The 27,923-nt window shown below is 44.2% G+C and overlaps 1 protein-coding gene across 4 annotated transcripts; it reads right to left on the bottom strand.

Moving 5' to 3' along the window:
* Positions 1-4: 4 nt before the first annotated feature.
* On the bottom strand, positions 5-26,579 carry glis2b (GLIS family zinc finger 2b). Of its 4 annotated transcripts, XM_030736418.1 has the most exons (8): positions 25,708-26,579; positions 5,159-5,365; positions 4,927-5,057; positions 3,135-3,290; positions 2,861-2,994; positions 2,644-2,762; positions 1,332-2,100; positions 5-831 (listed from the first exon to the last, which is right to left on the bottom strand). In XM_030736418.1, the coding sequence occupies exons 2-7, from the start codon at positions 5,334-5,336 to the stop codon at positions 1,358-1,360; spliced, it is 1,461 nt and encodes a 486-aa protein (XP_030592278.1). In that variant the 5' UTR covers positions 5,337-5,365; positions 25,708-26,579; the 3' UTR covers positions 5-831; positions 1,332-1,357. The 4 variants fall into 4 exon arrangements, with proteins under 4 accessions (XP_030592278.1, XP_030592277.1, XP_030592279.1 ...); XM_030736417.1 differs by having other exon boundaries at positions 5-2,100; XM_030736419.1 differs by having other exon boundaries at positions 5-2,100; positions 3,135-3,272.
* Positions 26,580-27,923: the final 1,344 nt, after the last annotated feature.

The following is a 27,923-nucleotide window of genomic DNA, read 5'->3' as shown; positions in this document are numbered from 1 at the left end:
TCCTCTGTGGCACAATGTGAACATCCTGCTTGCAGTTTTCCAGGTACTTTTGGCACAGCGTAGAAACTTGTTGAACTTGGTGGCAAAACTTCACCTGACCGCTCCGAGTTGGACTTAAGTCTGGACCACCACCTGTTTTTCACAGCTGGTTTTGGGTCAGGTTACTTAAAAATTAAAAAAAAAAATACAAGACAGTAGTGTTTATCGCCACAGTGGCCCTTTCACACACAAACTGGCCGTGTTGATTCAATTACGGGAAAGCAGCTGGACAATCCAGGAGCAAAACAGTGCTAGTTCTGTAAAAGGCAAGCAGGATGTTGTGTTATGTCCTACCAGAGGGGGGAGTCAGGCACACCAGTGCCTTAAATCTCACTTGGAAAAAAAAAAAAGATTGGTGATTGCCAGGTGATGTAACACCATTTGTCTGTGTTATGTCCTCAGTTCGCTCTGTGCCTTAAAAGCCCCTAGTCTGCATACCTGGTACACATTCTGGTGGACTAGGCTGGTCTATGTTGGTCACCCTCCCCAAGCTGGGGACAGATTGTCAATAGTTAGCAGCAGTTTTGAGGTTTCAATACTATAGCCAGTTGACGCTATGCTGTGTTTAATTGACTTGTCTCGGAGCTGAAAAAGCCTCCCGCACAAATACATTTGAGTTCACTTGCTTTGGTTTGGCAAGCTTGTCTGGATCATATTAATCACAGCACCCTGTGAAAAATAGGTCATAACTTTAAAATGATCTGAGAATCTTCCTATTTGCCTAAATACATGGTGTGTGTGTGTGTGTGTGTGTGTGTGTGTGTGTGTGTGTGTGTGTGTGTGTGTGTGTGTGTATGTGTGTGTATCTCACTGCTAAGCTGGAGGCACACTGTCAAAGTACAGTCTTATAAATACTTGTCAATGAATGAGGACTTTTGTAAGAACACAGAGCACTAAGACTGTCATGTTCATGGTCCTTGTCCATAGAAACGGCAAACAGGAATGAACAGAGTAAAAAATAAAAGAGGAGCCTTAAAAATACATACCCATACAAGTTTCCTGAACAGAGCATTTGGGCCCCAAGTTTAGTTTTTGCCAACGATGCAACAGGCTTCTGTTGTACACTTTTTCTTGTGAGGTGTGGTGTTCTGAATTGTTTTGATGATTGCCGATTCGATATGATTCTCTGTCCTTTTTCTTTGTTTTTATTCATTAAGTTTATCTATTTTTTTCTCTTTCCCAAATGCATTGCCTGGATTTGATTGTGCAAGCCAATCCCTATCACCTTTGACCGCCCATACCCTCACTATGGCATTGACCCTCCCATCCCGACCCCTGAGCTCTTCTGGAATGTGTGTTAGTAAAATGTGTATGTGTATCAGTTGACCACAGCTGGCTTGAGCACCACAGTGCCTGGAGGGATGACCACCCAGGACAAAGGATCATGAGACCCTCCTGTGGAGAGGTTCAAGGCCCCCCCAGTCACCTCATTCTCTACCTCCTCTCCTTTTCCCTTCTTCGCCTGGTGGCTCTGGGCCCCGTGTTCAGACGTGGCCCCCAGAACTGGCACCATTGGCAGGCCCAGGGCCGAGGAGGGGAACGCAGGGGAGAGCAGATGGGACTTTGTCAGACCCAGTGGAGAGCCGCTGAAGGAGAGGATGGACGTGCCTCCCAAGCTGCCAGGAGGGGAATTGGCGCAACCCAGTGTGCTGAGGTCCAAGGGCCGAGAACTGAGAGGGGACAGGGGAAGGCTCCCACCGAGGCCCTGCAGAGCATGGCCTCCCAGGAGAGCAGCCGCTGCCCCTGGGATTATAATGTGGGCTCCACTCACATAGGACAATTCTGAATCTTTCCCACCACCACTGGCAAGCCCCCCGCTCTGACCTCCCTTCAGCAGGGAGCCCACCCCACCTGAGGAGCCCTGCTCCTGAGTCACAAAGTGGCCATGGGCTTTGATGTGCTTCCGGAGAGAGCTGGGGTCTGTGTAGCGCTTCAAGCAGCCCACCATCTTGCAGTAGTAGGGCTTGTCCACGTAGTGTGTGCGTGTGTGTTTGAAGCGGTCGCTGGAGTTGGAGTAGCGCTTGTTGCAACCCTCATACGGACAAATGTAGGGCTTTTCACCTGTAGGGGGAGAGATGATCCAGGTGTTTAGACTGATTCAAAATCTTAAAAATCTACCCCACAAAACTAGACAAAAGCATTTCAATGCAAGCCCATGTAGGTCTTAACTATAGACTGTATACAAAAGATGGCACAGCCTCATCTTGGTTTGTCTGGAACCAGACGTCACATGTGTGAGGCAGGTCTGACTGTGAAACTGAGGGACACTGCATGCTTATTATCTAATGAGGCCCAGTCACAAGTCAGCTAATGAGCATAGCTTGGTTTAGCCTGCTTTCTGACTCACATTGACATTCATTTACCAAATGAATGTCATATTGTATCCAGCATGACTTGAAAGAAGCTATCAAACCCATAAAGTAACATGTTTACTGAGCTCACCGAGCACATTTTCCCCTAAACTTCTATAAAACCCAAAGTCTCTTTGCAGCGACAGGAGTCACACCCTGCTAGCCATTATAAAGAATTTTACTTTACAGTTTAACTGTATAGCAAACGCTGCCTCAAATAGCTATCATTACTCACTGGGTTCTGACCACTGACCTGTGTGTGAGCGATTGTGTATCTTGAGGTTCTCCAGGCGTGAGAAGCTCTTGTTGCAGGTGGGACAGCGATGGGGCTTCTCATTAGTGTGAGTGCGAATGTGAATGAGCATTTTGTACCTGCAACCCACGAAAAGAACAAAAATGATTTAATTCTACTGGTGGACCCCCCCCCCCCCCCCACCCCCCTTACGTACAAAAGAAGAGCTTTGACTCACCTAGCATTAAACCCTCTGCCTTTGCGAGCACAGCCCTCCCAGTGGCAGCAGTACCCAGAATCCTTCTCAGGTTTGACATGGAAATCATTAACATGGTCCACCAGGTCTTGCAGGGAGTCAAAGAGCAGATGGCACTGAAAGCGGGAAAAGAATTGTGTACATTGCGTACAATGACTAATAAAGGATTGATTGATTGATTGAAATATACTTGTGATGATACAGCTATTTTGACGTGATCCAAGTTTCCCTGGAAGGGGATCGTAAAATGCTTTACCTTCTTCCAACGACAGGCTAGTTGTTCATCTGCTGAAAGGTCAGGAGAAGCTCTCTTGTCACTTGTCTGGCCAATGAACATGGACGATGGCAGGTGAAGTCCTGTCCCGTGTCCAATTGGCACAAAGAACTGGAAGGCCTGTGAGATATGAGAATTCTAGTAAAAACAAACAAAAAAAGAGGGAAAACAGCAACTGGGTTATTAAACTGCTGCACGGAGTCAAAAACTGTACTTCAACGTTCTTAAAAAAAAAAGATTAAAGCCTATCCCAGAATAATAATAAAACCCCCCAAAATTGTGTGATACGTGTAAATAGAATCCCACTGCAACCATGCATATTCATGATTGTATCAGGGTAAAACTTTGTGTAGTACTAGCTGTACCAGATTCAGCTATAAAGCTGTGAAGTGCACTGCACTTGAAAATAGACCATCCACTGGATGACAGGTACAGATGGATGGACTGACTGACAAATAAAAGTATTTCTCTTTTCTTTCTTTCTTTTTTTTTTATCAATGGAGTACTGAACTGTGGATTCATGTCCTTTCCTTCAAAAATTCATTCCACTTTTCCTCTAGTAGTTTCCCACTGTGCACTACAAAACCTCCCTACCTCCCTGAGCTCAGCATGAGAGATGTAAGATTCGCTGAATCTCAGCTGGGGCTCAAAGAGCTAATGCACCATTTCTCGCACACACACACACACACACACACACACACACACACACACACACACACACACACACACACACACACACACACACACACACACACACACACACACACACACACACAGACAGAGTGTAACTTAGCTCGAGGAGAGTACAGGGAGGATGAAATGTTGAGTTTACAAAGAGCCGCACAGGTACAAGGAGATTTCAAGGGGAGCACAGAGAGAGAAAAGGGGGTACAGACAGATCACAGTCCTGTTGCTGTCTCATCATCTTCAACTGTGTTAGAATGCGCTGGTGACAAACTTCATGAAATGACACCATTTCCCTGCACCAAGCTGCACCTCTGTGTGCAAAAGTATGTGCGCTACTTTGTGAGATGTCTTATTTTTGTGTGGGAAAGTAAGATGGAGAAATAGTCTTCCATCTGTGTCCACAGGGGATAAGTAAAGTGTGCAGCGGTGGGCTCTGGGTGGAGGGGTGTGTAAGACTCAATAGGGGACGACTGAATGGCCCCAGCCAGCATCTCTCAATTCAATTGCATGGGAATTGAATTAGGCGGCGTGAGGTCTGCATGTCTTAAATCCGATTATAAATGTACACACCAACATCCATACACACACACACACACACACACACACACACACACACACACACACACACACACACACACACACACACACACACACACACACACACGTTATGCCAGCAGGCCACTGAGTCCAAGTTGCACAGACAAAGGTATTTGTTGGGGACACAAGAGGTGTTTGATAAGACCTACCCCCTCACTCTGTCATTTTCTCACACACAGAGGCCTCCCACCCTCTCCATAGCCTGATTCTCTTATGTGAGTGTGACACAACCCGATGCTGTTCCTGATTTGCTGACCCTAGCAGGCTGACTCACTCCTAGCTGTAGACAGGAAAGTGTGTTCACTCACTACTGCAGTGAAAGACAGTGTTTATTCTTCCAACAACTTGGAGGTGAACGAAGAAAAGAGTACAAGAATGTGAAGGAATACTGCAGAACTGCTGGAGGGTAGTTAAAAGCTGGTCAAAGCAAAGGTTGAACACATGTATTGGTTTGTGTGTGTGTGCGTGTGTGCAGCTCTGTCATACTCACACTTGAGGGGATGTAGTTTCCATTGGTCATTTCTGGAGAACTGGGAGTGTGGCGGGAGGATGGAGACATGCTCAGGTCCACTGCAGGGGGAGTGGGGGTGTCTGTTCGATCATGAGGGACCACCTGCACACCTACGAAAACACAACACAGGGACACTAGTCTTATTATGTCCCCTTTTCTCAAACATAGACACAAGTGTGGCTTGTCTTGGTCTTGTTTTGTTGTTACCCACCTGTGTGTGGAGATGCTGGTGAGGCAGGCTCTATGACTGCTGTTCCATCGTCTGCCATGTGGAGCTGGCGAGCACGTTTGGGGTGCAGCGGTGAGAGGAGAGGAGAGCGCGCCCCTCTGTCTTTCCCGTTGGCCCTCCGGGGGAGCTTCAGGTCCAGAGGCTCGTCCAGGGACAGCATGATCGCAGACCTTTGTGCAGACCTCCCTCCTGCACAAAGAGAAGTTAGCTTGGAGTTAATACACACCTGCAATACTTCTGTAAATGTTGTTGAAAATATTTAATTTTCCACAATCCCACCGGGTAAGAAACACCTTGAACATTAGCAAACTGACCACAATCATAAACTGACACACTGAGTAAGCCAAAGAAAAATAAACACGCACATGCACACTGAGGGCTCAGTGACCCCACTTCTTTTTTTCTATCCTGACCTTTACTCACACTCATCCTGAGGAATGTCTACAATCCGATCCAGATGGTCGCCCCCACCGCTAGTCTGGCTTCACCCCACCCCTTAGCCACTCTTTCACCCTGTCACATCACCCCTATCCTGTGCACCTTCAGACACCGTAGACCTTTGAGACCAAACCCTGAAGGTCTTTAAGTTCAGTTGTAGCCACTGTGCTTATCTCTTCTCTCCTCTAAACATACTGACCTCTGGACCCAGACTGGAGGCTGTGGGCATGACTCTGCTTCTAACTCTCACTCTTAGACACTTAGGTGACACTTAGGTGAAGCCCATTGTTAATTTATAAGTTGAAATCCTAAAACTTCCTCAACAAAAAGACTGACATGAGGAATTTCACTTAAGCCACATTCTTTTAATCAAATTAATTAGTCATTTTATTGTGCCATGGTTTTTTTTATCACTTTAGCTCAAGCACAACTGGAGCTGAAAAATAAAGCTAATATGTGCCAAAAACTGCAGATCTTCAAATAGCCTCTGGAGGCTGGATTCAAAAACAAGCCAATCACAACTGAGGTTTTGCAGCCTGGTGACCACTAACCACTTGGAGTTAATCTATCTGCTAGTGGTGTGCGATACTGCAAGATTTGGTATCGATCTGATACCAAGTAAATACAGGGCCAGTATCACCGATACTGATATCGATACCAATACTGATATCGATACCGATACTTTTTAATAATTACGAAGAATTTACATGAATTTTAAGTGTTTAGTGATTTTTTTTTCCTTTGGATCATTAATTAGTTAAAAAACAGGATAGAATTGGGCAAAGTTTACAGGTAAATAGAAAATACTTTATCAAAATACAAGTTTTTGTTCTGAAACATTAGAACAGTAACAAAACAATTTTCCCCATACATTGTGATATCTGGATTTTTTTTCTTAAATAGTGTAAATAGTGTTCAGCAAGTATAATAAAAAATGTAATAAAAAATATCCCTTATTCACTAATTTTCTGGATTTTTTTCTTAAATAAATAAACTATACAAAATTATCACTCCACATCTTTATAGAACGTTTACGCTTCCGGCCCTGCCCCCTACTTCTGGCTCGTGATTTGATGTCAAAAATATAAGACAATTTGGCCCTTTAAGTTACTTTTTTGACATTTCACTTACTTAATTGGAGGGGAAAGCATAATGTCAAAAAAGTAACTTAAAGGGCCAAATTGTCTTATATTTTTAACATCAAATGACGGGCCAGAAGTAGGGGGTGGGGCCATGAGTTTGAGACCGCCGACAAATTAATTTTATTCCCAAGTAAAATATGTTATGTGTCACGTGACGGTATAAGGTCAAAACACTGCAGGGAGGAGAGGAGCAAAGCGCGCCTGCTCTGTGCTGTGACAGGGGCGGCACAGAGCAGCTTGCATCGTTGATGAAATCGCAGCACTGCATACAGGAGAGAATCTGAAGCTAAAGTATGGATATCTCATTACACTGATATTGATCAATATCAATACCAATGTTGGTATCGATATTATCGATATTTGGATCGATCAGCCCACCACTACTATTTGCCATTTTGGAAGTGTGACAATCATGGTGACTATGTAGGCTTAAGAAAGACTGGTCTACGACCTTCTGCCCACCACCAGTCGTGAGTAAAATGAGTATTCCCCGACCAGTTGGCAAAAAACTCCTTGTAATTGCTTTGGTTGCTATCATATTGCTGTGGTCATAGTTTGAGTATAAGTGATGCAGTTGTCTACAAACACTGGGCAGCTACAGAATAAAGAGACTTAAACGCCAGTGACTATCATTTATATGCAGTCTATGTCATACAGACCAAGCTCTCCACTGAACATGAAGTGCTAGAATTCACTGCTTCTCTACACAAACATCCACGCCATCTATACAGTTGCATGGAGTGTTTCACACTCTTATTGTATTGTTCTATTATGAAGCACGCACCATATGAACACAGATTCTTACATAAAAAAAGCTTGCTCAAACACGCACACAAGCAATTGCTCAAACTGTAATTTCAAAAATAATCCATCTGTTCCCTCGTTCCTTCACACACATACCGAGACACACTCATGGAAGGCATGGTTAGTCGTGAATGGTGGGCTTTCAGCGCGACTGGCTAGCGGCCACATGAGAAGCCCTTGTTTCTGGGAGGCATGGAGCAGGGAGGTCACCAGGTTCGCCATCCCAAAGAGGGATGGCCACCAGCTCTATCTCTTTCTCTCACACACACACGCACACACACACACACACACACACACACACACACACACACACACACACACACACACACACACACACACACACACACACGCATGCACACACAGCCAGGGGGTTGGGAGGAGTGTAGAGACTCAATCAACCATAGATAAGAGGATGATAATTCACACACGTACTGATGCAAACAGAAGAAGGCACTGTAGAGCAGCATCATCAGTGAGATGAGCTGTGATGCATAAAGAGACACTCATCTTCCACACATAAAGATGCATCTTAGAACAAATGTTTGGGGGGGCTCCCTCAGGCTGGCACTGGCAGGAAACTTAGCATGCTTTAACATTAAAAACACAAGCATGCATTCTGCTTTAAAATGAGCGCTTCATGCCCAGTGTCTAGAATAGGTACAAGTATAGCTCCAAACAATGAATATATGAAAAATGTGAAGCTGTTACATGATTTTGACATGTAATAGGTTCTCGGGTTAAAGTCTGCATAGTGTTTTTTTTTTTTTTTTTTTTTTTGGCATTGCAATAAAGACCTGACATTTTGTGAGTTAGTCTTTAATTGGCTACAAGTATCTAGCTTCACCAGTGCAGACCTCCAAACAAGGAGATTCAGTTTTTTTTAATCACGTGGTTATTGTAAATTACATGCTGATACATAATGAATGTTGCTAATAATAAAGGCGGGATTTTACTGGTAATTGCTGTCAAGTGGAATCTGTTGTCATTAGCTGTGATAATAAACTTTAAAAATGTAAAATCTCTCAGAGTGAATCTGTGAGCATCTGCTGCAGTCAATACTACTTCCTTTCTCCTCTGTACTGTGTGGCTGTGACTAACTTACTGTAACTCCTACCACACATGCTGCCAAAGATTTTTTTTGGTCTTTATTGTTTGGCCAAAGTAGCAGAAAATCGCCTGTCATCCACTTTAAACGAGTAAAAGCCCTCACCCGGAGGCACAGACCAGGAAGCAGCTTAACCTTTCTATAAATCCTGCTCTCATCCACTGCAGGGATCTATCAGCATTATGATCCATGCTATAAAATGCAGTGAGAAACGGATATGGAACTTCTGGATCCATAAAACTCTGGCATAGAAATCTATTTGGGACCTGATATCATGTGATTGCATGTCTCACTGTGAAACAGCAGCAAACCATTACACAAAACAGAATGTAATGATTTTGCAAATCTCATAAACCCATTCACAATAGAAAATACAAAACATATCAAATGTTTGAACTGAGAAAATGTGCCATTAAAAAAAAAAAAAAAAATTTAAAATAGAAGCTCATTTTGCATTCAATGGCAGCAACATGTGTCAACATGCCGTCTTCTTTTAACCAAAGTGCATTTAAATTGGACTGAAGTGTTCTGTGGTCAGATGAATTGAAATTTGAAATTCTTCTTAGAAAACATGGACTTTATCTCCAAAGCCTGCATCTCTGATGGTATGGGGGGGGGGGGGGGGGGGGTGCATTAGTGACAGCCTGCACATCTTGAAAGGCACCATCAATGCTAAAAGGTATGCACAGGGTTTAGAGCAGCATATGTCCCATCCAGACAACGCCTTTTTTAGGGAAGGTCTTGTATATTTCAGCAAGAGAATGCTAAAGTGCATCTATTACAACAGCTTGGCTTTGTAGTAGAAGAGTCCGGGAGCTGAACCGGTCTGCCAGCAGTCCAGACCTTTCACCAGTTGAAAACATTTGAAATTAAAAATATGACAAAGCAGACCCAGCAGCTAGAATCCTATATCAGGGACAACATTCCTCTCCCAAATGTCCAGCAGCTGGTCTCCTCAGTTCCCAGGTGTTTATGGACTGATCTTAAAAGAAGAGGGCATGCTACACAGTGGCAAACATGGCCCTGTCCCAGCCTTTTCTTACAATGGTCCATTTTCTCAGTTTAAGCATTTGATGTTTTCTGTGTTGTATTGTGAACAAAATGTGGGTTTGGGAGATTTCCAAATCATTGCATTCTGTTTTTATTGATATTTTAGACAATGTTCCAACTTTTTCAGAACACACACACACACACACACACACACACACACACACACACACACACACACACACACACACACACACACACACACACACAACGTGGACTATGCAGTTTATTTTTTCCAATTTCTTAAGCACACCTCGGCATCAACCCCCGGCCCACTCAGACAACAGCCAGCCAAGTAAAGTGTTGTTTCCATGCATAACAAAGAGCATTGTTTGTATCATTCGTCCTGCTGCATGTTGAGAAAATGCCAGGATTCTCCTGAAAGAGCCTCCAAGATTTAGTTTAGTGATGAATCTTTTTGCCCTTTTAAATTCCAAATAAATAAAGCGCTCCAAGTGTAAAACCTTAGGATGTATGCATTTTATTTTATTCGTATTCAGGTTTCTGCTGACCTGCAGCTTTGATTTCTTCAAGCTGAATGAGGAAAAAAAGGATAATTCAATGAGCGGCAAGCTGCTAAAAAAGATTCACTGACCAGTGTCTGCAGGTGTGTCATTTGGTTACTTACAGCTCCAATGGCTTTTTTTTCACTGGGGTGATCTGCATGTAGCCTCAGGAGTGAAGCTGGGGGCTACATGCAGATCACCCCATTTTGTTTATTGCTGTGAGTGAAAGGTGATTTTTATCAACTGTTCTCCTCACTTATCAGAACAAACAAACTAACCAAGGTGACAAATATTTAAAACAAGATTCACTTAAAAATTTCTTGGACTTCCTAATTGCAGAAGGCTGCACAATAACTACAATGCCTAGGAGCGGTCCACACCTCACTGATGTGAGCCCAGATGTGCCTTTTTTAAAAACACAGCACAGCTGCGACAGACAGGAAATGTGGGGACATGTAGCAAAAGTCCAGCCAGCAGGGAGTCAAATCACCCCCCGACACACACACACACATATACACTTTACTACTCATTCATCAATTTACCTCAAGATCCCTGGTGCTGACGAGTACACCTCCTGATGAATGTGCTGGATTTCACCTCAGCTTACACTCATGATTCTTTCTTAATGGAGAAACAGTAAAGTCTGGCTGGGAAGTGGCTCACAGTGTGTGGATCTTGGAGAGGATTTACGGGATCTTGACTCTATGCTCAGTCACTGAGACGGGAGCTCGTGGGAGAAATGAGACAGAAAAAGGGTACCTAACAGAAAGAATGATACAGAGGTGGAAAGAGTATGGTGCTCTGTGTGTGCATGTCTCTGTGATATGCGAGCGTTTGTATAAACCCTAGTGGCGGATGGTTGTGAAGTTTGGGGAAGGGGTGTTGGCTGGCCCCCATGCAGACTTCCTCGCTCAGCCGTGGGGTCAACAGTGTCTCTGAAAGGAGGCATTGTCCCTCTCTGGGCCTTCTCCTCTCGCTCTAACAGAGTAAACACTGACTACAGCAGCTGAACGGGAGAGAGAGCGGAGCAGAGGGATGACCGAGGGGGCCACAGCGAGGATATACGAGGGTGAGGAGGAAGTGGAGGAGGAAGAGTCCTCAAAGGGAGGTTTGTGCATGTCCTCTTTAACAACCCTCGTCACCTATTCCCAAGTATAACCCTTTCCCACCTGAGTCTTACACTGCTGACCTTCCTTTGATAAAGTATGTGTGTGTCCAAGGGTGAACCTGGGTCGGGGTGGGAGGGTATGAGAAAGGCGGCACTTAAAGGGTGAAATAGTGCGAGGGGGCTTCAGGTCAGAGGAGGGCTATGTGTTTCAACACCTCGGTGCTCTGAAGCTAGGCTCGCATGGATGATTGCTGACCCTGCTCTGACCGACTGATCTTTCCCCTAATCTGATCTGGGAGGGGGGTGGGGGGGGTGGGGGTGGGGGGGGTTGTCTTTCAGCCCAGTCTGCTTGGTTTTGATTGTGCAGATATGAGAGCCAAAAAAAAAAAAAAAAAAGCATCAGAAAACATCATAATTGTGCAGTATAAGATGATTATGTTACAGTTTAAAAAATTGCATTGTGTAATAATTTGTTTTCACAGTGTGGGTTTCACAGAGTGAGGGAATGTGTGTGTGTACACATTTTGTGCAACCCACTCCGAGCTTGGCTGTAACTTAATCTCCCTCCTGCTGTGACCCTGGGAGGTGGTCTGTAGGAGGCAAGCCAATTCTCCCCGGGGCTCTTTGCTCTCTTTTTTCTCCCCGCTCTCTTACACACACACACACACACACACACACACACACACACACACACACACACACACACACACACACACACACACACACACACACACACACACACGCGGAAAACAAAGAGAGCAAAAAAGCATGGTGGGAACGATAGCTTCTAATGGCTGATGTTATTAATGTAAGGAATACCATTTAAGCGAGTATTAAATTTAAAATAAATATGTAAATAATAACTTTAATTAACTGAATAATTATAAAGACATAAATTACATGTATCCTGAAATTTATAAATGAGACAATAACTGTACAAATGAATGTACTTAAAAATATATTTGAGTCAATAAAGCTATCTAAATAAATTACTACCTATGCAGTACTGTGCAAAAATCTTGAGCCAGCCCTCATTTCTTTAGATTTTGCTTCCAGACTTCTTGTCATTTTTAAAGTGATCTTGAGCAATAGTCTTTGAAAGCTTCTCTTTGGCTGCTTTCTTGCTTATTTTCAGTCCAGTCCTTGTACCTCACCATTTTCAGAGTAGTGACCTAAGAATCATTCAAGCATAAAAAGGCATCAAGGGATGAACCAGTGTTGTGTCTATACATGACAACTTAGCAAAGAAACAACTTCAAATTCTAACTTTAGACACTTTGCTCCTAGCAGCCTGTCATGAAAACATAATTTGTTAACTCAAAAAAAAAGTGCCAAAGATAATACAGTTTGGCATTAATAAAACAGCATTCTTGCACCAACAAGGTGATTCCCAAAGAGCCATTAAACAAAAATTTGGTATGGTGTGCAGTGTGTTTTTAAAAGGTTTGAGGAAACTGGACAAGTCCAGGACAAAAGAGGAAGTAGAAGGCCTAAAAAATTATCTATGCCAAATGAACAGAACAGAAGAAATAGGAAAAGAAATCCAGCAAAGACCTGACACAGGAACTGTGAGATGCACTGATGCCTCATCAGAAATGGTCTCGGTGGAAGGGTGGCTATCAAGAAGCCATTCTTAAGGAAGGGAGAAAACAGGGAGAAAAGGCTGAGGTTCTGGTTGCATTTCAGTCAGTGGTGTTGGGAATCTTGTTAAAACTGATGGAAATATGAACGCAAAAAAAGTACCATCAGATTTTGATCCACCGCGTAACACCATCTGGAAAGTGTTTGAATAGCAACAGCTTAATTTTTCAGGGTGACAGTGATCCCAAACATACTGTCAATGCAATACAACTGCATACCTGGATTTAAAAAAAAAAGAAACATACACAATGGCCTCCCCAGAGCCCTGACCACAACATTACAGAAGCAGTGTGGCATCATTGTGACAGAGAATGGAACAAAAGGCAGCCAACATCCAAAGAAGAGCTCTGAATGTCCTTCAAGAAGCCTGGAGAACTATTCCTGAAGACTACTTAAAGAAATGAGAAGAAAGCTGCCTCAGAGAGTTCAGGCTGTGCTGAAGAATAAAGGTGGTCATATCAAATATTGACTTTCAAGCTTGTTCGAACTGCACAAACTCTATTTCAAAAGGGTATATTTCACAGTCTATCATTTATTTATTTTCAGAGGACTTTTATTTCATAGTTCAACATCTACACAGGCATATTATGTATGTACTGATTTATTTAATATTTTATCTTAAATTGTATTCCATTATGAATCTTTTTAATTCTGAAAAGTCAGTAAACAACTGAAATTTGCATACAGGGTGTAAAAACTCCTCACCATCTTGCTCTGATAAAGATTTAATAGGAACCTCAAATTTAGGCAGTGGAGTATCTCCTTTACAAAATGTTCCCATCTGAGAACACTTGAACAAGTTGTCCTACTGTATGTGTATGTATGTGTTCACATAAGCCAATATAATGTCATTAGAGTCATTTAGACTTTGATTTTGAGCCAGTGTTGTCTAGTCAGTAATCCAAAAACTTTTTATAGCACTGCACGGTTAAATCATATGTTAAACAGAATAATTATAGAGTTATTAAAGTTCCTAAGTGGGGACTTTCTGCCATCAGAAAGCAAACACACTGGCTGCCTGACACATTTAATGAACTAAAGGTCAATAACTCTCTTTAGTAAATGTGTTTCTAGGTTTTCAGTGTTTTGGCACTGATGCTATGTGTAGAGACCCACAGCTGCAGCATCAGTCGTGTTTAGACCTGCAGGATTTTATATCCAACAGGTGGGAAGGAGAGGGTCAAAGGTGACTGAATAAGGTGAGGGTGTGGTGTGACCTCTGATCCCTGATAGCTGGGTTCAACATCTGTGACTCAGGCCTAGAGGAAATAAATAAAACCTGCACTTTTTTATACGAGCAAGCGCAGCACTCTAAAAGATGTCTCCCATCTGCAGTTTTCCTTAGGAAACAGATTGGTGTGGATTCACATCAAATGTGATATTAATCCGAGAAGGATGCGATGCAGGTGTTTTCCATACTATCAGGTGAGCTGCGTTAACAGGCAATAATTCAAATCTTTAGTCACAAGAAAACAGACCCAAAAATGGTCACTCTTTCCCTCACGCTTGTGTCATTGCTGACGTTTCTCAAAGTAATAATCACAAGTGACCCCACCTCTGCTGACACATACACACCCAAGCCACAGCCCCCACATACACCCCCCCACCCCTTTAACCCCCTGATGGATCGCTCAACACACAAACTCACACACAGCCGAGAGACTTTTTTTTCCTGCTTCTGTCGTCCTCAGCCAGCCACCTCCTCAAACAGGAAACCTCAGTTTCCACTCCTCCTCCTGTGGGCCTCTCGTTCCCTCTTTCGCTTTGTATTTATTCTTTCATTATTTGCTTTTTTTTGCCCCCCTCTTACATTTGTTGCTTTGTTATTTCATTACGTTCAATTTCCATCTTCTCTGATCGAATACTGCACCCAATCCTTGTTGTAATGGTACAAAGATTGCGATTTCTTTCCTGTATTTACACATTTTCTTTAAAAAAAAAAAGTATAATAAAGAGTTCAAAAAGTTTTACTGGTTTCACCAGTTTTTCATGCTTTTACTAAAAACCTCTACCCCTTGTCTTTGACCTTACTGCAAAAAAGGCACACAGGATCTTACACAAGATTATGTAATAGCAGCATGCATGGAGCCACAAGGGAAGGGCTATTGAGGAAAAACTGTTTTTGCTGGAGTCACAGTGGCTGGAATAAAGAGAAAAAAGCACACATGTGTTAACATGCTTCAGGGAGAAATAAGCACAAAATTGCCACTTACTCTTTGAGGGTTTTAAAAGACATTAGACATATATCATCCACAAATAGAAGATGTAAAGCAAGAGAGGAGGAAAGAGGCCCGAGATGAAACAGAGCAGAGGTGAAAAGAGCAAGGGAAAGAAAGAGAAAAGGAAGGGATAGATGGAGTGAAGGAGGGAGAGAGTGCAACAGGAAGCTTCTCAGTGAGCTACTGATGGCCTTCAGCCAGAGCTTTCAGACACTCAGGAATTCCAGGCAGAAGGCAGGGAGGGAGGGAAGGTGCCAGGAGGGAGGGAGGCACTGAACGAGGAGGGCGGGTCGCACTTGTGGTTTGTTGTCAAAGGGGGGACTGCTGCAAGAGAATGGACGAGCACACGCTTAAAGCGGCATCGGTGCGTAGTTGACTTTGTTATGATGCAAAACGTTTTGTTAATGGGCGCATTTTCTTATTTTTTTTTTTTTGCTTATTTTATTTAATCGCTGAAGTGTAAACTTGATTTAAAAGTTCACTATGCAGCAGTGGATCGTGTTTTTATATAAGCCAATTCTCTTCAAATAAATAATGAGTTTAAAAAGCCCAGATGTGGCACACAAAGTTGTGATTGATATAAAAAAAAGAAATGTTATACCATACAACCAGCACTGCAACTGAAGCTGGATCAGGAAAGGCATCCGACGTACAAAGCAGCCAAAAACCACACATGCAGAGCTCCCCACTGTGGCGACCCCTTGCAAATAAGGGAGCAGCTGAAAGTAGCCATTTAGAAAATATCTTTCAGAATATATAATAATGAAAAATATCGGTCGTGCAGTGGTTAGCGCTGCCACCTCACAGGAAGAGAAGGTCCTGGTTCGCATCTGAGGTGGAGCTGTTCTGTGTGGAGTTTGGAGGTTATCCCCATCTCCGTGTGGGCTCCCTCCCACAGTCCAAATACATACACGGGGTTAGGTTAATTCTGATTCTGGTGAAGCACCAGCATATGCAGTATTTTCAGGTATTTGTAGTAGTATCACATTATGGACTAAAAGATGCATTTTAAACCTACAGGATGTGGACTGCAACTGTATAATAATATGAACATATATAGAATCTGCAGGATTACAGAAGCTTTATGGTTTCCATTCATAGTCTGATTAGTGTTGGTCAAATACATTTCAGCTGGCTTATTCGGGCTAAAATTCCAGCATAGAGGGAAAAAAGGAGCACATTAGAGGGATCATTGTTGTGCAATGTTGTGCTGAGTATTTTTAATTTGAATCAACACACTCCACTAGGCTGTGCATCCAACAGTAACAGCATCGAGACAGACCTGACAACAGAGCAGCAACTCCACTTAGTCTGCCATATAGTGAGATTAGGCCTCGAATGATCTATAAAAAGCCGCCTGACTGAGATTTCACATTGTGTCGGTAAGCCTTATGGCCTGGCAAACCAGGGATTATGGCGGTCTTGGTTAGGTGAGGAGTGGTGGGAGTGGATGAATGGATGGAAAGAGAATAGCGGACGGTTAAAAATTATATAGAAATGTTGTAATTTGCCAGTTAGACCTGTATTGATGTCTAATGGGTTTTGTAATAACATGTGTGATATCATTTGAACTATTTAGATGGAAAAAATAAAGAGAAGAGACAGGTAAAGCAGGAGACAGTGGCTGCATATTGGCGCAAGGCTAGGAAACCTTCCTACCCAGCCTTAGTCGATTTATGAGCTGCTGCATGACATGAACTGTACATGACTGAGAGCCCACGTGTAGCAACATGTGTTTTGAGTCACTGGATTGTTTTTCTCCCACCTACTCCCATTCACAATCGGACGGGCCACATAAGGTTTTAATTAACAGTTTTAATCCATATTATAGTATCAGGACAGCAATCAGTGGTAAAGAGCTAACCCCCCCCCCCCCCACCCCCACCCCCCCGAGGACAATGACTCTGTTTGATGAATGTTTAAGCTGTGAACCCATCCAACAATAATGCTTAAGGCACTTCACACAACAGTACTGTAGGCTTTGAACAGCAGTGAGTAATCTTACAATAATGCGGGGCATTTCACAACATTCAGCATCGGGTGGTGCACCAATGGGGCAGCAGGAACCAGTGAACTCAGCATGAGGCCCTACTGCCATCCACGAGAAGAGAAGAGAAGAGAAGAGAAGAGAAGAGAAGAGAAGAGAAGAGAAGAGAAGAGAAGAGAAGAGAAGAGAAGAGAAGAGAAGAGAAGAGAAGAGAAGAGAAGAGAAGAGAAGAGAAGAGAAGATTGTCTCAGGATATCTGATTGACATCCCCACCCAGGCTTACTTTGACCTCCCACTAACTCTGTTGAGCCTCTCTCCCTTCTGCAGTCTACTGAATGCCTTCCCTCCAAACCTCACTCCACATCTCTCACCTTTGCTCTTTCATACTTCCACATAAACAAAACATGCCTCATCTCCATTCGCTCTTGACTGCCTCTTCACTTTCTACAGCTATATACCCAGTGTCTGCCATCGCTTTCTCCTCTTCTTTTCCCTCTCATTTGTTGACTTCTCTCACGACTCTTTATCTCGCTCTTTTCTGTTGCACCCCCCCCACACCCACCCTACCCTGGTCCATTCCTGTGGCCGCTCCCCACAGGCAGTGATGCAATCCTCTGACTCCTGCGCGCAATCACAGGGTCTGGAGTTGGAGCACCAGCCAAGCAGGGGCGTCACCACACCCCACTCAGTAGGAAAGCAACAGGAGAGGAAAGAAAAGGAGGAATGAAGCCAATGAGGGAGAGTAAAACAGTCTGAGACTGTGTGAGTGCCGGGTGATAGAACAAAAAAACAAAAAACAAAAAGTGAACAGCTATGGTTTGCAAAGCTAAAGTTTGGGTAATGTTTTGCTTGCATGAGGTCGGCTATGTTGGGGAGTATCTTCTTTTAAGTACACTACAAGTCTTACAACTACTGGAGGAACTTAATGAATTTAACTGATCAAACAACACTAGAACACCCCACTCACCCACCCCTCCGCTCCTATCCTCACATCAGCCCACTAACCAGCTGTGCCTGTTTTGCTGGGATTTACTGGACAGGGTCTGTATTTCGGAAGTGATGGTTCTTTGCTACTCCCACACTAGATGCTGTCATTCCAGCTGATTCACACAAACACTAGCATTATTCTAACAGCTAGACGTGCAATATGAAATTAAATGAACGAGGGAATGTCGTCTGCATTTTTCTAAAGTAAACCTCCTTAACTCTGTATTTCCTTGGTGGGGCTGTGCAGATGACATGTTAGTACTATGTGTATACAGCGGTGTCAGCCTTTTAGTGGTCCACTAAAAGGCTGAAACTTATCAGGCAAAATGCACAAAGTTAGGGGCAAGAAAGTCAGATTATAGCACTTCAAGTTCTAAAGTACTAAAAAGATTTAAACTTGTGAATGAAAAAAAAAATGGTTGTTTGAGCACGTGCATCCAGCCCTGCTTTACCAGTTGTGCAGAGGCAGACTTCCCCTAAAGGCAGCAGATACGAGCACAAGGTCAGGATAGGAATGCAAAGCACTGGCACCTGCCTAAATCTTTAAATTACCAGGTTCTCTCAGCAAACACACACACACACACACACACACACACACACACACACACACACACACACACACACACACACACACACACACACACACACACACACACACACACACACACACTACTGGTGACCACTCCCTAAAACCCAGATCAGGATTTAAGCCTAAAGAGAAATGACTTCAGCTCAAAACCAACAGGTGTGTACACTAAAATTTGAGGATGTATGAAAGTATATACTTGAATTACAACCATGGCTTTAAACTCCTTTCAAAACATCTCTGACTGCATAAATTGTCTTCAGCTGAACTCAACAGGACAAGTTATTTTCTCACTGGTAACATCCCAGAATCAGTTTTAAGCTACTGGGTAGGAAGGCATGGGAAAGTCAGAGAAACCCCTCTTTTGTTGTCCTCCCCCCTCCCTCCTCTCCTACAAAGTTCAAAAGAGGCCGAGGGCAGTTTATTAGGGTTGATACTTATAGAAACTGTGGCACAATCAGAAGCAAAACTGAACTACTTTCATCACCAGTCGCTCTGTCCCTGTGGTCTATTGATCTGGTGACAACTTCAAGGGTCAGGGTGCGAAGCACTGCATCCGTCAACGCAGTGCAAGCACACATACAAATACTGACTGTCCAGCTCTTGTGTAAGGACATATGCACAAGTGAGCTGCACGCTAGCTGTGTGTTCTGGAGTTCAGACCAGTTCAGAGCACTGTGGTACCGCTCCAGCTTTTGGGAGGGGTGCGTCTGTCTCACAGTCATTTCCTGGACGGGAATATTATAGCACCGCATGCATAAGAAACAAACCCCTTTCTCGTTTACACACTGACTTCAGCCACTTTCATTTGCTTGCAACTCAACAGTGAAATCCCTGAGAAGTAGGTCTTCTTATTCAATAGCCGTGGTAATACGATTCCAACAACAACTTTATGCAACACGGCCTCCTGGAGGCTCAGGGGCAAGGCATGGGTTGGTGGGTGCTTGCTTTTTTGCAGCATGGTATTGCTGAGGCTTATGTCTGCTGTGCTGTTAACTTTTCAACTCCTTCACCCCAGTCCCTTTCTCTCCAGCGGGCTGGGTGACACCTGTGCACCAACTGTACTGAATGGCAACAACAGAGAAGGTGAGCCACAGGGCCAGATGTGCTCTGGGAGTGTCTCCATTACTATGCTTTTGTTAGCAAGTGAGTCTATATGCATGAGTGTGTTTATGTACTAAGAGGAGGGAGAGCACAGGGGCTTAGCTTCCCAAGCCAAAGTGTAATGAAAGGGGAGGAAAACAGGAAGAGGGAGAAATGCACAACAGCAGAGAGCAATTAGCAGACTAAGTGACGTGATGTGTGTTTTTGTGTTATGGGCAGCAGCAGGACTGTCATGGAGCTGCTGCTTCTTTAAATCTGGGTGTACCCCCCCCAACCCCCATACCGTCTGCTATACCTCCATTTTAGCCCTTCTTCCTCCCTCTCCAGTGATCACACATATACATGTAGGCACAAAGCTTGTGTTGTCTTTTCCTTGTGAGGCTCTGCCAACTTAATGGCAGCCCTGTGTTCTCCCTCCTCACATGGAGCGCCTGTTTTCTCTGAGTAACCCTCCGCCCCACGTCTCCTCCCACCATGGCTGGCAATATGACAAGGTCAATATGACAGTCTTTTCTCTCCCCTCTCTTTTTCTACCTTTGTCTCCCACCCCTCTCTTTTCTCTCTCTCTCTCTCTCTCTCTGTATGTCTGTGTCCTAGCTCAACTGGTGACAGGCTCCACCCTGCAGCTTTCATCTTTTTTTTGCAGCTCCATCCAAGAGAGGGAAGCAGAAAAAGCGAGCAGAGAGACAGATGCAAAGGGACAGATGGAGGGTGACTGAGATGGCGACAGACAGAGTTGAGCATAATGCTGTAAAATGGAACAGCACTAAACTCTTGATTTAAATTTGTTGACACGTCCAAGTCGTGCAATCAGTTGGAGCCGAACGTCAGAAAGATCTGGAGCTGATTCCTTCTCTCGTTTGGCGAAGCAAGCTGAACAGCGAGAACTAATAAATGTGCTGTGGACGAATGAAATCAAACTGCTCATCGGCAGCCTTGGAAGGAACGAGCCTGAGAGAGAATCTCAGTTAGTGGTGAAGGTCGGGGTGAAATCCATGCTCTTATACAATCAGAATCAATACCAACAATTTAGACTCAGATAAGGATTGGCTAAGCCAACTATGACTGGCAGCACCAATTTTTTGGAGACACAAGCAAACAAAGAGCAAGGACGCAGCTTTCAGATAGCAACTGTCAATAGTTAAGATGGCCACTGAAACCAGTTCACTTTTAGCACCCAAATAAAAACAATGAGCCTATTTCACAGAAGCATCTGAGGTCAGAGTAAGTCTCAAAAAAGCAGCCTCAAACCTAAAACATTCCCAAATGACATAAGGCTCCCTGGTAAGAAGGAGAAAAAAAACACAACCACGGTACATATGAATTAAATTAGTGCTGGCAACATCTCCACAACACCACAGAAAAGGTACAAACACTTAGAGGCCAAACTTTTTTTTCTCCCCCTCTCCCTCTCTTTTTTACTGCATGTATAAGATGAGGAATGTCTTATATAATGTACATGAAGCTGGGGGCTCATGGAAAGTGGGAGACAAAAACGTGAGGGAAGGACGAGGGGAGAGAGGGAACAGAAGCCGAGTTGAAAACGAGGAGGAGATGGAGTCCCGGGGAATTAGGGATGGAGAGGAAGAGGGTGGTAGGAGGGAGGGTGAAGGGGGCAAAGTCTGGAAGCTAGCTGACAGGATTGGATATGCCCAGACAGAGAGCCAGGCCCAGACTTGAGAGCCTTATGTGAATCTCAGAAATGCCTCACCCGTCTCTCTCCCTCACCCCCTTCTCTTAAAAAAAAAAAAAAAAAAAAAACTCACCATTTCTCCCTCCCCAGTTTGATACTCCTCAGCCATACTCACAAGCAGAGCTGCTTTTATGCAGCTCCTCCCTTTCTTTTCTCTTCAAACAAGCAAACGCACGCATACATACCTCAGTCATACTGAACTGCTGTAGTGCCGTGGAGCGTATACGAGGGAATCCAGGGTGTTGACCGAGCGAGTAAATAATAATATAAACCAGCTGTGTCTCCACTTAAACCACAATGCTTTGGGTATATTTTTGGATGTATTACTGTACAACTCACAACTCCCTGAACTGAGCTCCCTGATACCTTAAAGGGTCAAACTAGATATATTTTTACTTTCATTTACAAGTTAATAAGTAACTATTCTGGATACTAATCAAAAATGTAAAAAAAGAAAAAAAGAAAAGAAGAAAGAAAGAAAGAAAACAAGATACTTCCTTTAAATTCTCTATGTTTTAGCTTTCTTTCTCTATCTTTCCTCACCAAGAGTGCCCTGCCCCAGACATGGTCTGTGTATCGTCTGAAAGTCTTTGCGAACTGAAATTCTCTCATGATAGAAATACTGAGCAGGGAGTGCAGAAGGCGCATTAAAGAGAATGGGAAGAGGTAGGGCGGGGTGGTTGGAGTGAAGCACTGAGTTGTCTGTGTTTATTTTGGAAATGTAGGCCTGCAGACTTGCAGCAGAGGAACTGACCCTAAACTTCACAATGGCAGATCGTCACAGAAAGAGCCAAATCCCAGCACTCATTTGGGATGTCCCACACAGGTGATTTTAAAAAGGGTAGACCATATATCCCCTTGGGGTTTGTGTGTGTGTGGGGGGGGTTAACCCACCCTGAGGACCCAGGAATGGTCTGCTTCAGGAGGAAGCAGTGAGGCCATGAGGTGATTAGTGGTTACAGTTTAACTGAAGAAAAATGCACGGTGCGTGAGCCCCAGCCAGCCTGGGAGCAAAGCGGTATGCACTGGTCTTTTTCAGTTTGCAAACTAGCATGAGTCAAGCACTGTATCCACTTTGTCTACTATTAATGTATGGGTCCAAGTATCTGACCATCACCCCATGAGGACACATCACTCTGTAGCACTCCAAAATATGACTGTGTCATTCAGCTGGCACATGGCAATGATTAAGAATAACAGATCTAAGTGTCTGGAAGTCATTTACTGTTATCTTCAATTTTAATCTGAGTTCAGATATTGAATCAACTCTGATTCATCTGAGATTTTTGGTTGAATGCCACCACAGACTGCATATAATATGTGAAAGTAGCCTCCGGGTCAAAATGTTCAGCTTGAGGCTAAAAGAGAGGACTGTATTAACCAGTGGGTGATGCCACAGTGGTTATGTCCACCCTTTATGTACAATCAGTGGTAAGCAATTGAATAATTCCTTGTCTTGGTATTATGGCATTAATTTGATTAATTGATAACAGGAAAATCATTCACTATGACCTATCTTTAAATAGGCACAGTTTTCCTGTGAATTTATCCAAAAAACAGGAGCATCATCTCTCCACCTGGCTCCAGTAAAGTCGCATCTCCTCAATCACTCGTAACAAAGCTTGAATGTGCAACCCCACTGAGCATGTTCAAGACGTGACATTTCTATTACAGCGTTTGCATCCTAATGCACGAAACACAAGGCTGCTCATCTGATTAGCGTCAACTCTCTACAAATGCAACCCCGGAAAGGATGGCTGTGTCATGGGAAATCTCAAGTACTGCAGCTCTTATCCCTGGGAAGATAAACGCGAGTGCGTATCAGGTGCCTTGTTTTCACTGCATGCTGCCTCATTCACTGACCACTGTAATCCTCCCTCCCCTGCTGCTGAGTTGCCTTTCAGCTCGCCTGTAATCCCAAGCAGCTATGGAGCCCCACTGTGATATTAATTCGAACACTCAATTTGGCTTTACCAGGCAGGTTTGTGCAACTTACATCCCACCCACTTACTGGTAGCAATCCTTGCCCTCCACAGAGTTTTTTTTTTTTTTTTTTTCCCCCAAGCAGCAAACATTTTGTTGTGGTTTTACACTAAACTGTGAAAAACAAAACTTGTTTTTGCAGATGAGAATTTCTTTTGAGGAAACACAGAGCACAATGTAACAATCAATTCAATGTGGTACACTTTTATTGGCCCTCATTTAAGGTTTTAAGTACAAGTGCACCCTGGGTTCCCACCATCCCTCTACCGCAAACCTTGTGGTAATGCTGACGCAGGAAAATGCCTTTAAGTTCCACCTTTTCCACCATAAAACAGCTGCTGTTCCCTCTCAGTTTGGACCAAAAAATGAATGATGTCACAGTTGCGGTGCAATCTCAAGACACATGGAAAATTGAGGAGGGGGGTGAATACCACACCCCTGATCTGATTTTAGAGACTGGCATGGTGGACAGCTTTAATAGCACGTTACCTCTGAGGAACTAACTACAGCAGCCAGAGGGTGTCAAAGCTATAACTCTGGCCAACACTCTGTGCAAGCTGTTGCTCCCAGCAGAAGTCCAGTTCCCTACATATGGCCAAGCATGTATTAAGGGAAAAATAAGGAAGAAAATCTAAAGCAGCCAGCACATGCACGCACACACACACGCACATCCTCCGAGCGTGGAATGCCACCACCAAGATGCACAGCTGGAGCTCAGTGGACATCTGGCTTTATGGTGGAGATGAGAGACTTTTCTCTGCAGTGACTAAATGTTGTGTGAGAGAGGCGTCGCCTGGAGAACGATGGTGATAAATGCCTTTCCGTCTGACCACAGTCTTTCTCCCGGATAGATGTTATGGTTGACCGCCGGCTGAACTGATCATCAGCTGATTGGATAAACAATGCAGCCAGCAGGCTGTGGATGTGAGGAGCACCTGTGCTCACAGTTCGGGGAAGGTTTATGGATTAAATATCAGGGGCCTCGGAGAGGGAGGGAGCAAAGGGAGTCAAAGTTCTCCCTGTGCAGAAAGCCTCCACGGCCTCTTTTGCTCCTTCTCCACATTCTTTGAGAGAGGTCCAGTGGGCCCATGGCCAGACCTCTCTCCAGCCTGTGTGACAGTTTTTCTCATGCACCAGCGCATTATATTGTTCATAGAATACCTCACAGTCACCTTGGAAATATATAGTCACTCCACTCTGACCCCAGCCCCTGAGTGTGCCTCCTCCTGCTTGTGGCCTAATGCGCTTTAATGATCAGGCCTTATTACCCTCCAGCGCAGGCCTTGTTAGGTCTGCCTTGGCAGGGCAGAGCTCGGCTCTCTCCCCTGGCATCTTCTGGAACAATGGGCCCATGGGAGGCAGCCAATGAGCAGAAGGTCCATCTCAAGCCATTCCCAGTGTGCACACAATTAGGCTTGGGGACAGTGGAATTGCTTAATTGGAGGAAAATAGCGCTTTATCTAGGCCTCTCTGCCAGGGTTCATCCTTGCCCCCTGTGCTACATGCTTGGCCTCAACTAAGTTAGAAAATCACAGCACATGTAGCACCCAGTTGCTGTGAGATGAAAAGTTTAAGTGGGGAAAATATGTGAAATTTTAAAAATGAAGACGATTCAAGTGGACGTAGAGGTTACAATTTCCTCATCTTCTTTATTTACCAACACAAAACATCACGGGTTGGCGTCCCAGTCACAAGCCTGTAGACGTTGAACTCGCTATCAGATGTGGTGGCAAACATCAGAGAGCTCTATCACGGAGCTCCGTCTTGCACAACAGCTGGCTGATCTGTGATGCACGCCTCTATATAGGGCGACACTGTGACACTGCTCTAAAAATGTCTCTCGGGGTTGTGGAGAGGGATGCTGGATTAAGCACGGATGCAGACACGCGGAAAAGGTCGCTCTCATGTCGAAACGGGCACTGACACGGTTTCTGGGCGAATACCACAAACGCCGGTGATGGCACGCTCGCCTCCACCGGCCTTGGCCATGACAGTGCGGGGAGTCCTGGCTGCAGGATTTCGGCGCACCGCTGGAGAGCCTCTGAAAATAGGTCACTGCCCTGTTTGAACTCGCGCAAATTTTCTCACTATGCAGGAGCGCACCCACAGCAACGTGGACACGCAAGACAGCGGGCACAATACACTGAACTGACGTCTAAGATAGGGTTGCTTCTGGCTTACCTTGCAGCGAAAATGCCGTGGATATGGTCGAGATATCTCCGGCTTGGTCCCAGTCTCTCCGGTGCAAACTTCGCACGCAAAGTCCTGTGGCTCTAACGGCGTCGGTGTCAAGACACTGTTCGTCAGTTTGTCGCTTTTTCTTCGTCAAAAACGAAATAAACAGCTGTCACGTCTTGGAAAAATAAAACTAGGTGTCTGGAGAGGCGGTCCGTTGGCAGACCATTGTCAGGATTATTTCTAAGCATTGAAAATCAAACATAAGCTTAAACGCAGCGTATGTGACAGCTGGTTGTTTAAATATAGGCTTATCTAGAGGATGACAGCCTTATCTGTTGTCGTGGGGTGATATTTTGCATGTTATCCCGACACTGGAAACCCGTCAAGAAAGTGCAAACACCCAGATCCGTAGCCTGAACTGTTCCCGCTGAGGAAAAACGAAGACCACTGGTTGTGTTGAGCATCAAAAGCGCATAGGTGATTTCTTCCTAAATTCAAAGCGCATCGCTTAATGGCAACGCTGGTCAAGTCGGGGGGTTCCTATGGGTGGTCTTGCTTCTCCAAGGGGGGTGGGAGGGCACGAAGTGGTGGGTAGGATAGATAGGGCGGGTTGGCTACGGGATGTGGGGTAGAGGGAGAGGATCGTCTCTATCTTCTTCGGTGCTTTTCCAGATGCCGAGGTAGGGCTGTTTGTTTTGTTTTCGCGCAGCTGTCCCCGTGTCTCTTCTGCCTTTTTTTTTTTTTTTTTTTTTTCCTCTCCGCACTCGGGGAGACGCTGAGTGCTGATGGAAGTCTCCCCCACGACCGTCTGACGCGCACAGACAGCCGCCCGGAGCCCAGCCAGCCCGTCAGGACCAGCCCAGAGTCTGCCAGCTCAGCGCATGCTTACTGCTCCGCCCATCCACCATGGGCAGTCCCAGGCTCCCCTCCAAACTCACCACTCTCTCTCTCTCTCTCTCTCTCTCCTCATGGTCATCTCTCCGCCTTTGCTCCCCGCCAACAACAAGCCATCGCGCAGGGTTACACCCCTCTTGTTTACAGTTCTGTTTAAATGTTCTCTTCCTCTCAGATTTGTCTCTTTGCTCGCGTTTGCCGCTAACTCAGCCTCAACAGGCTGCTGCAAAGCGATGGAAACACTGTTACATAATTTAAAAGTTCAGACTCGAGAACAGCCAGTGATCTTTCTGCAAGACAAACGCACATTTCCACCACATGAGTCAAAACATCCCTTGCTTAGGTTATACATTGCACTGTTAGAAATTACAGCAATGCATCCTTCATAATAATATTATTAACATGCATTGCTGTCATGTTAACATGACGTAGCTGGTTTTAACAACTACAGGCTATGAGGTAGCTAAGTGTCATATTTGAAAAACAGAGTATTTTCTATGCATAAAAGCTTAGCTGTAAGTAAGTATCACTGTGTTTTTGTGTTTGTTTGTTTCCTATTTAGATAATAAATTAATCAGCAAAGTGTTTATTCCAAGCAAACAAAACAGGATTTGCTGTTTCCTGCCTGGTTTTGATTGGTTGAACTAAAACTATAAGATGCCGCCATGAGCCGTAAGAAACCATATTTAAAAAAAAAAAAACAAAAAAAAACCCCTTTTATTTATTTACAAAATATTCAACTACTGTTCCAGTAGCCTGACGAAATGCACTTAGTTTGCCAGTTTTGTCACATTTGGCTGAATACTCCTAGAATTTAGTGCATTCTTGGGGGGAAAAAGAGAAAAAGAAAAATGAAACAACCCCCTGCAACTGGTGAGAAAACAAATATTATTTTTGCCATTTGGCTTGAAATCGCATACCAATATTATGATTTTACCTCATAAACACTTAGGCCTCTCTAAACTATCGTGTGAAAATGTCAGCAACTGAGTAATTTTCCTCGTGGCACTGTGAGCAGTTCCCCAGCCATCAATCCCTCTCTGAGGTTTCACCATAACCCAGGGACAGTAACAGTACAATTACGTGGTTGTGTTTTGGAATGTGAAATGCATGTAAAATGTCAGTGTGTTAGATTTTAAAATTCAAATGTGGAAAAAAAAATGTGATTGTACTGTAGTTGTTGTTGTTTGGTATCAATATATTACAGATAAAGTCAGTGGAACCACAATAACAGTGCACTGTGTTTGAGTCACCTGTAGGGATGTGGTCAATGCTGAACTCTGAACTACTGCAGTATATTAGAATCAGAAGCCTTTTGTTGTCAT

The sequence above is a fragment of the Archocentrus centrarchus genome, chromosome 8 (assembly GCF_007364275.1).
Source record: "Archocentrus centrarchus isolate MPI-CPG fArcCen1 chromosome 8, fArcCen1, whole genome shotgun sequence".
Lineage (NCBI taxonomy): Eukaryota > Metazoa > Chordata > Actinopteri > Cichliformes > Cichlidae > Archocentrus > Archocentrus centrarchus.
The sequence above is the reverse complement of the archived record's forward strand: the minus strand, read 5'-3'. Positions and strand labels throughout refer to the sequence as shown.

What these genes read in the sequence shown, in the direction of transcription:
- glis2b (XM_030736417.1), bottom strand. Translation starts at nt 5,336, where the DNA reads ATGCTGTCCCTGGACGAGCCTCTGGACCTGAAGCTCCCCCGGAGGGCC. An exon ending in GAAACTACATCCCCTCAAGT is followed by an intron (nt 3,291 to 4,926) that starts GTGAGTATGACA and finishes TGTTTTTACTAG; the next exon opens with AATTCTCATATCTCACAGGC. An exon ending in GGCAGAGGGTTTAATGCTAG is followed by an intron (nt 2,763 to 2,860) that starts GTGAGTCAAAGC and finishes CGTGGGTTGCAG; the next exon opens with GTACAAAATGCTCATTCACA.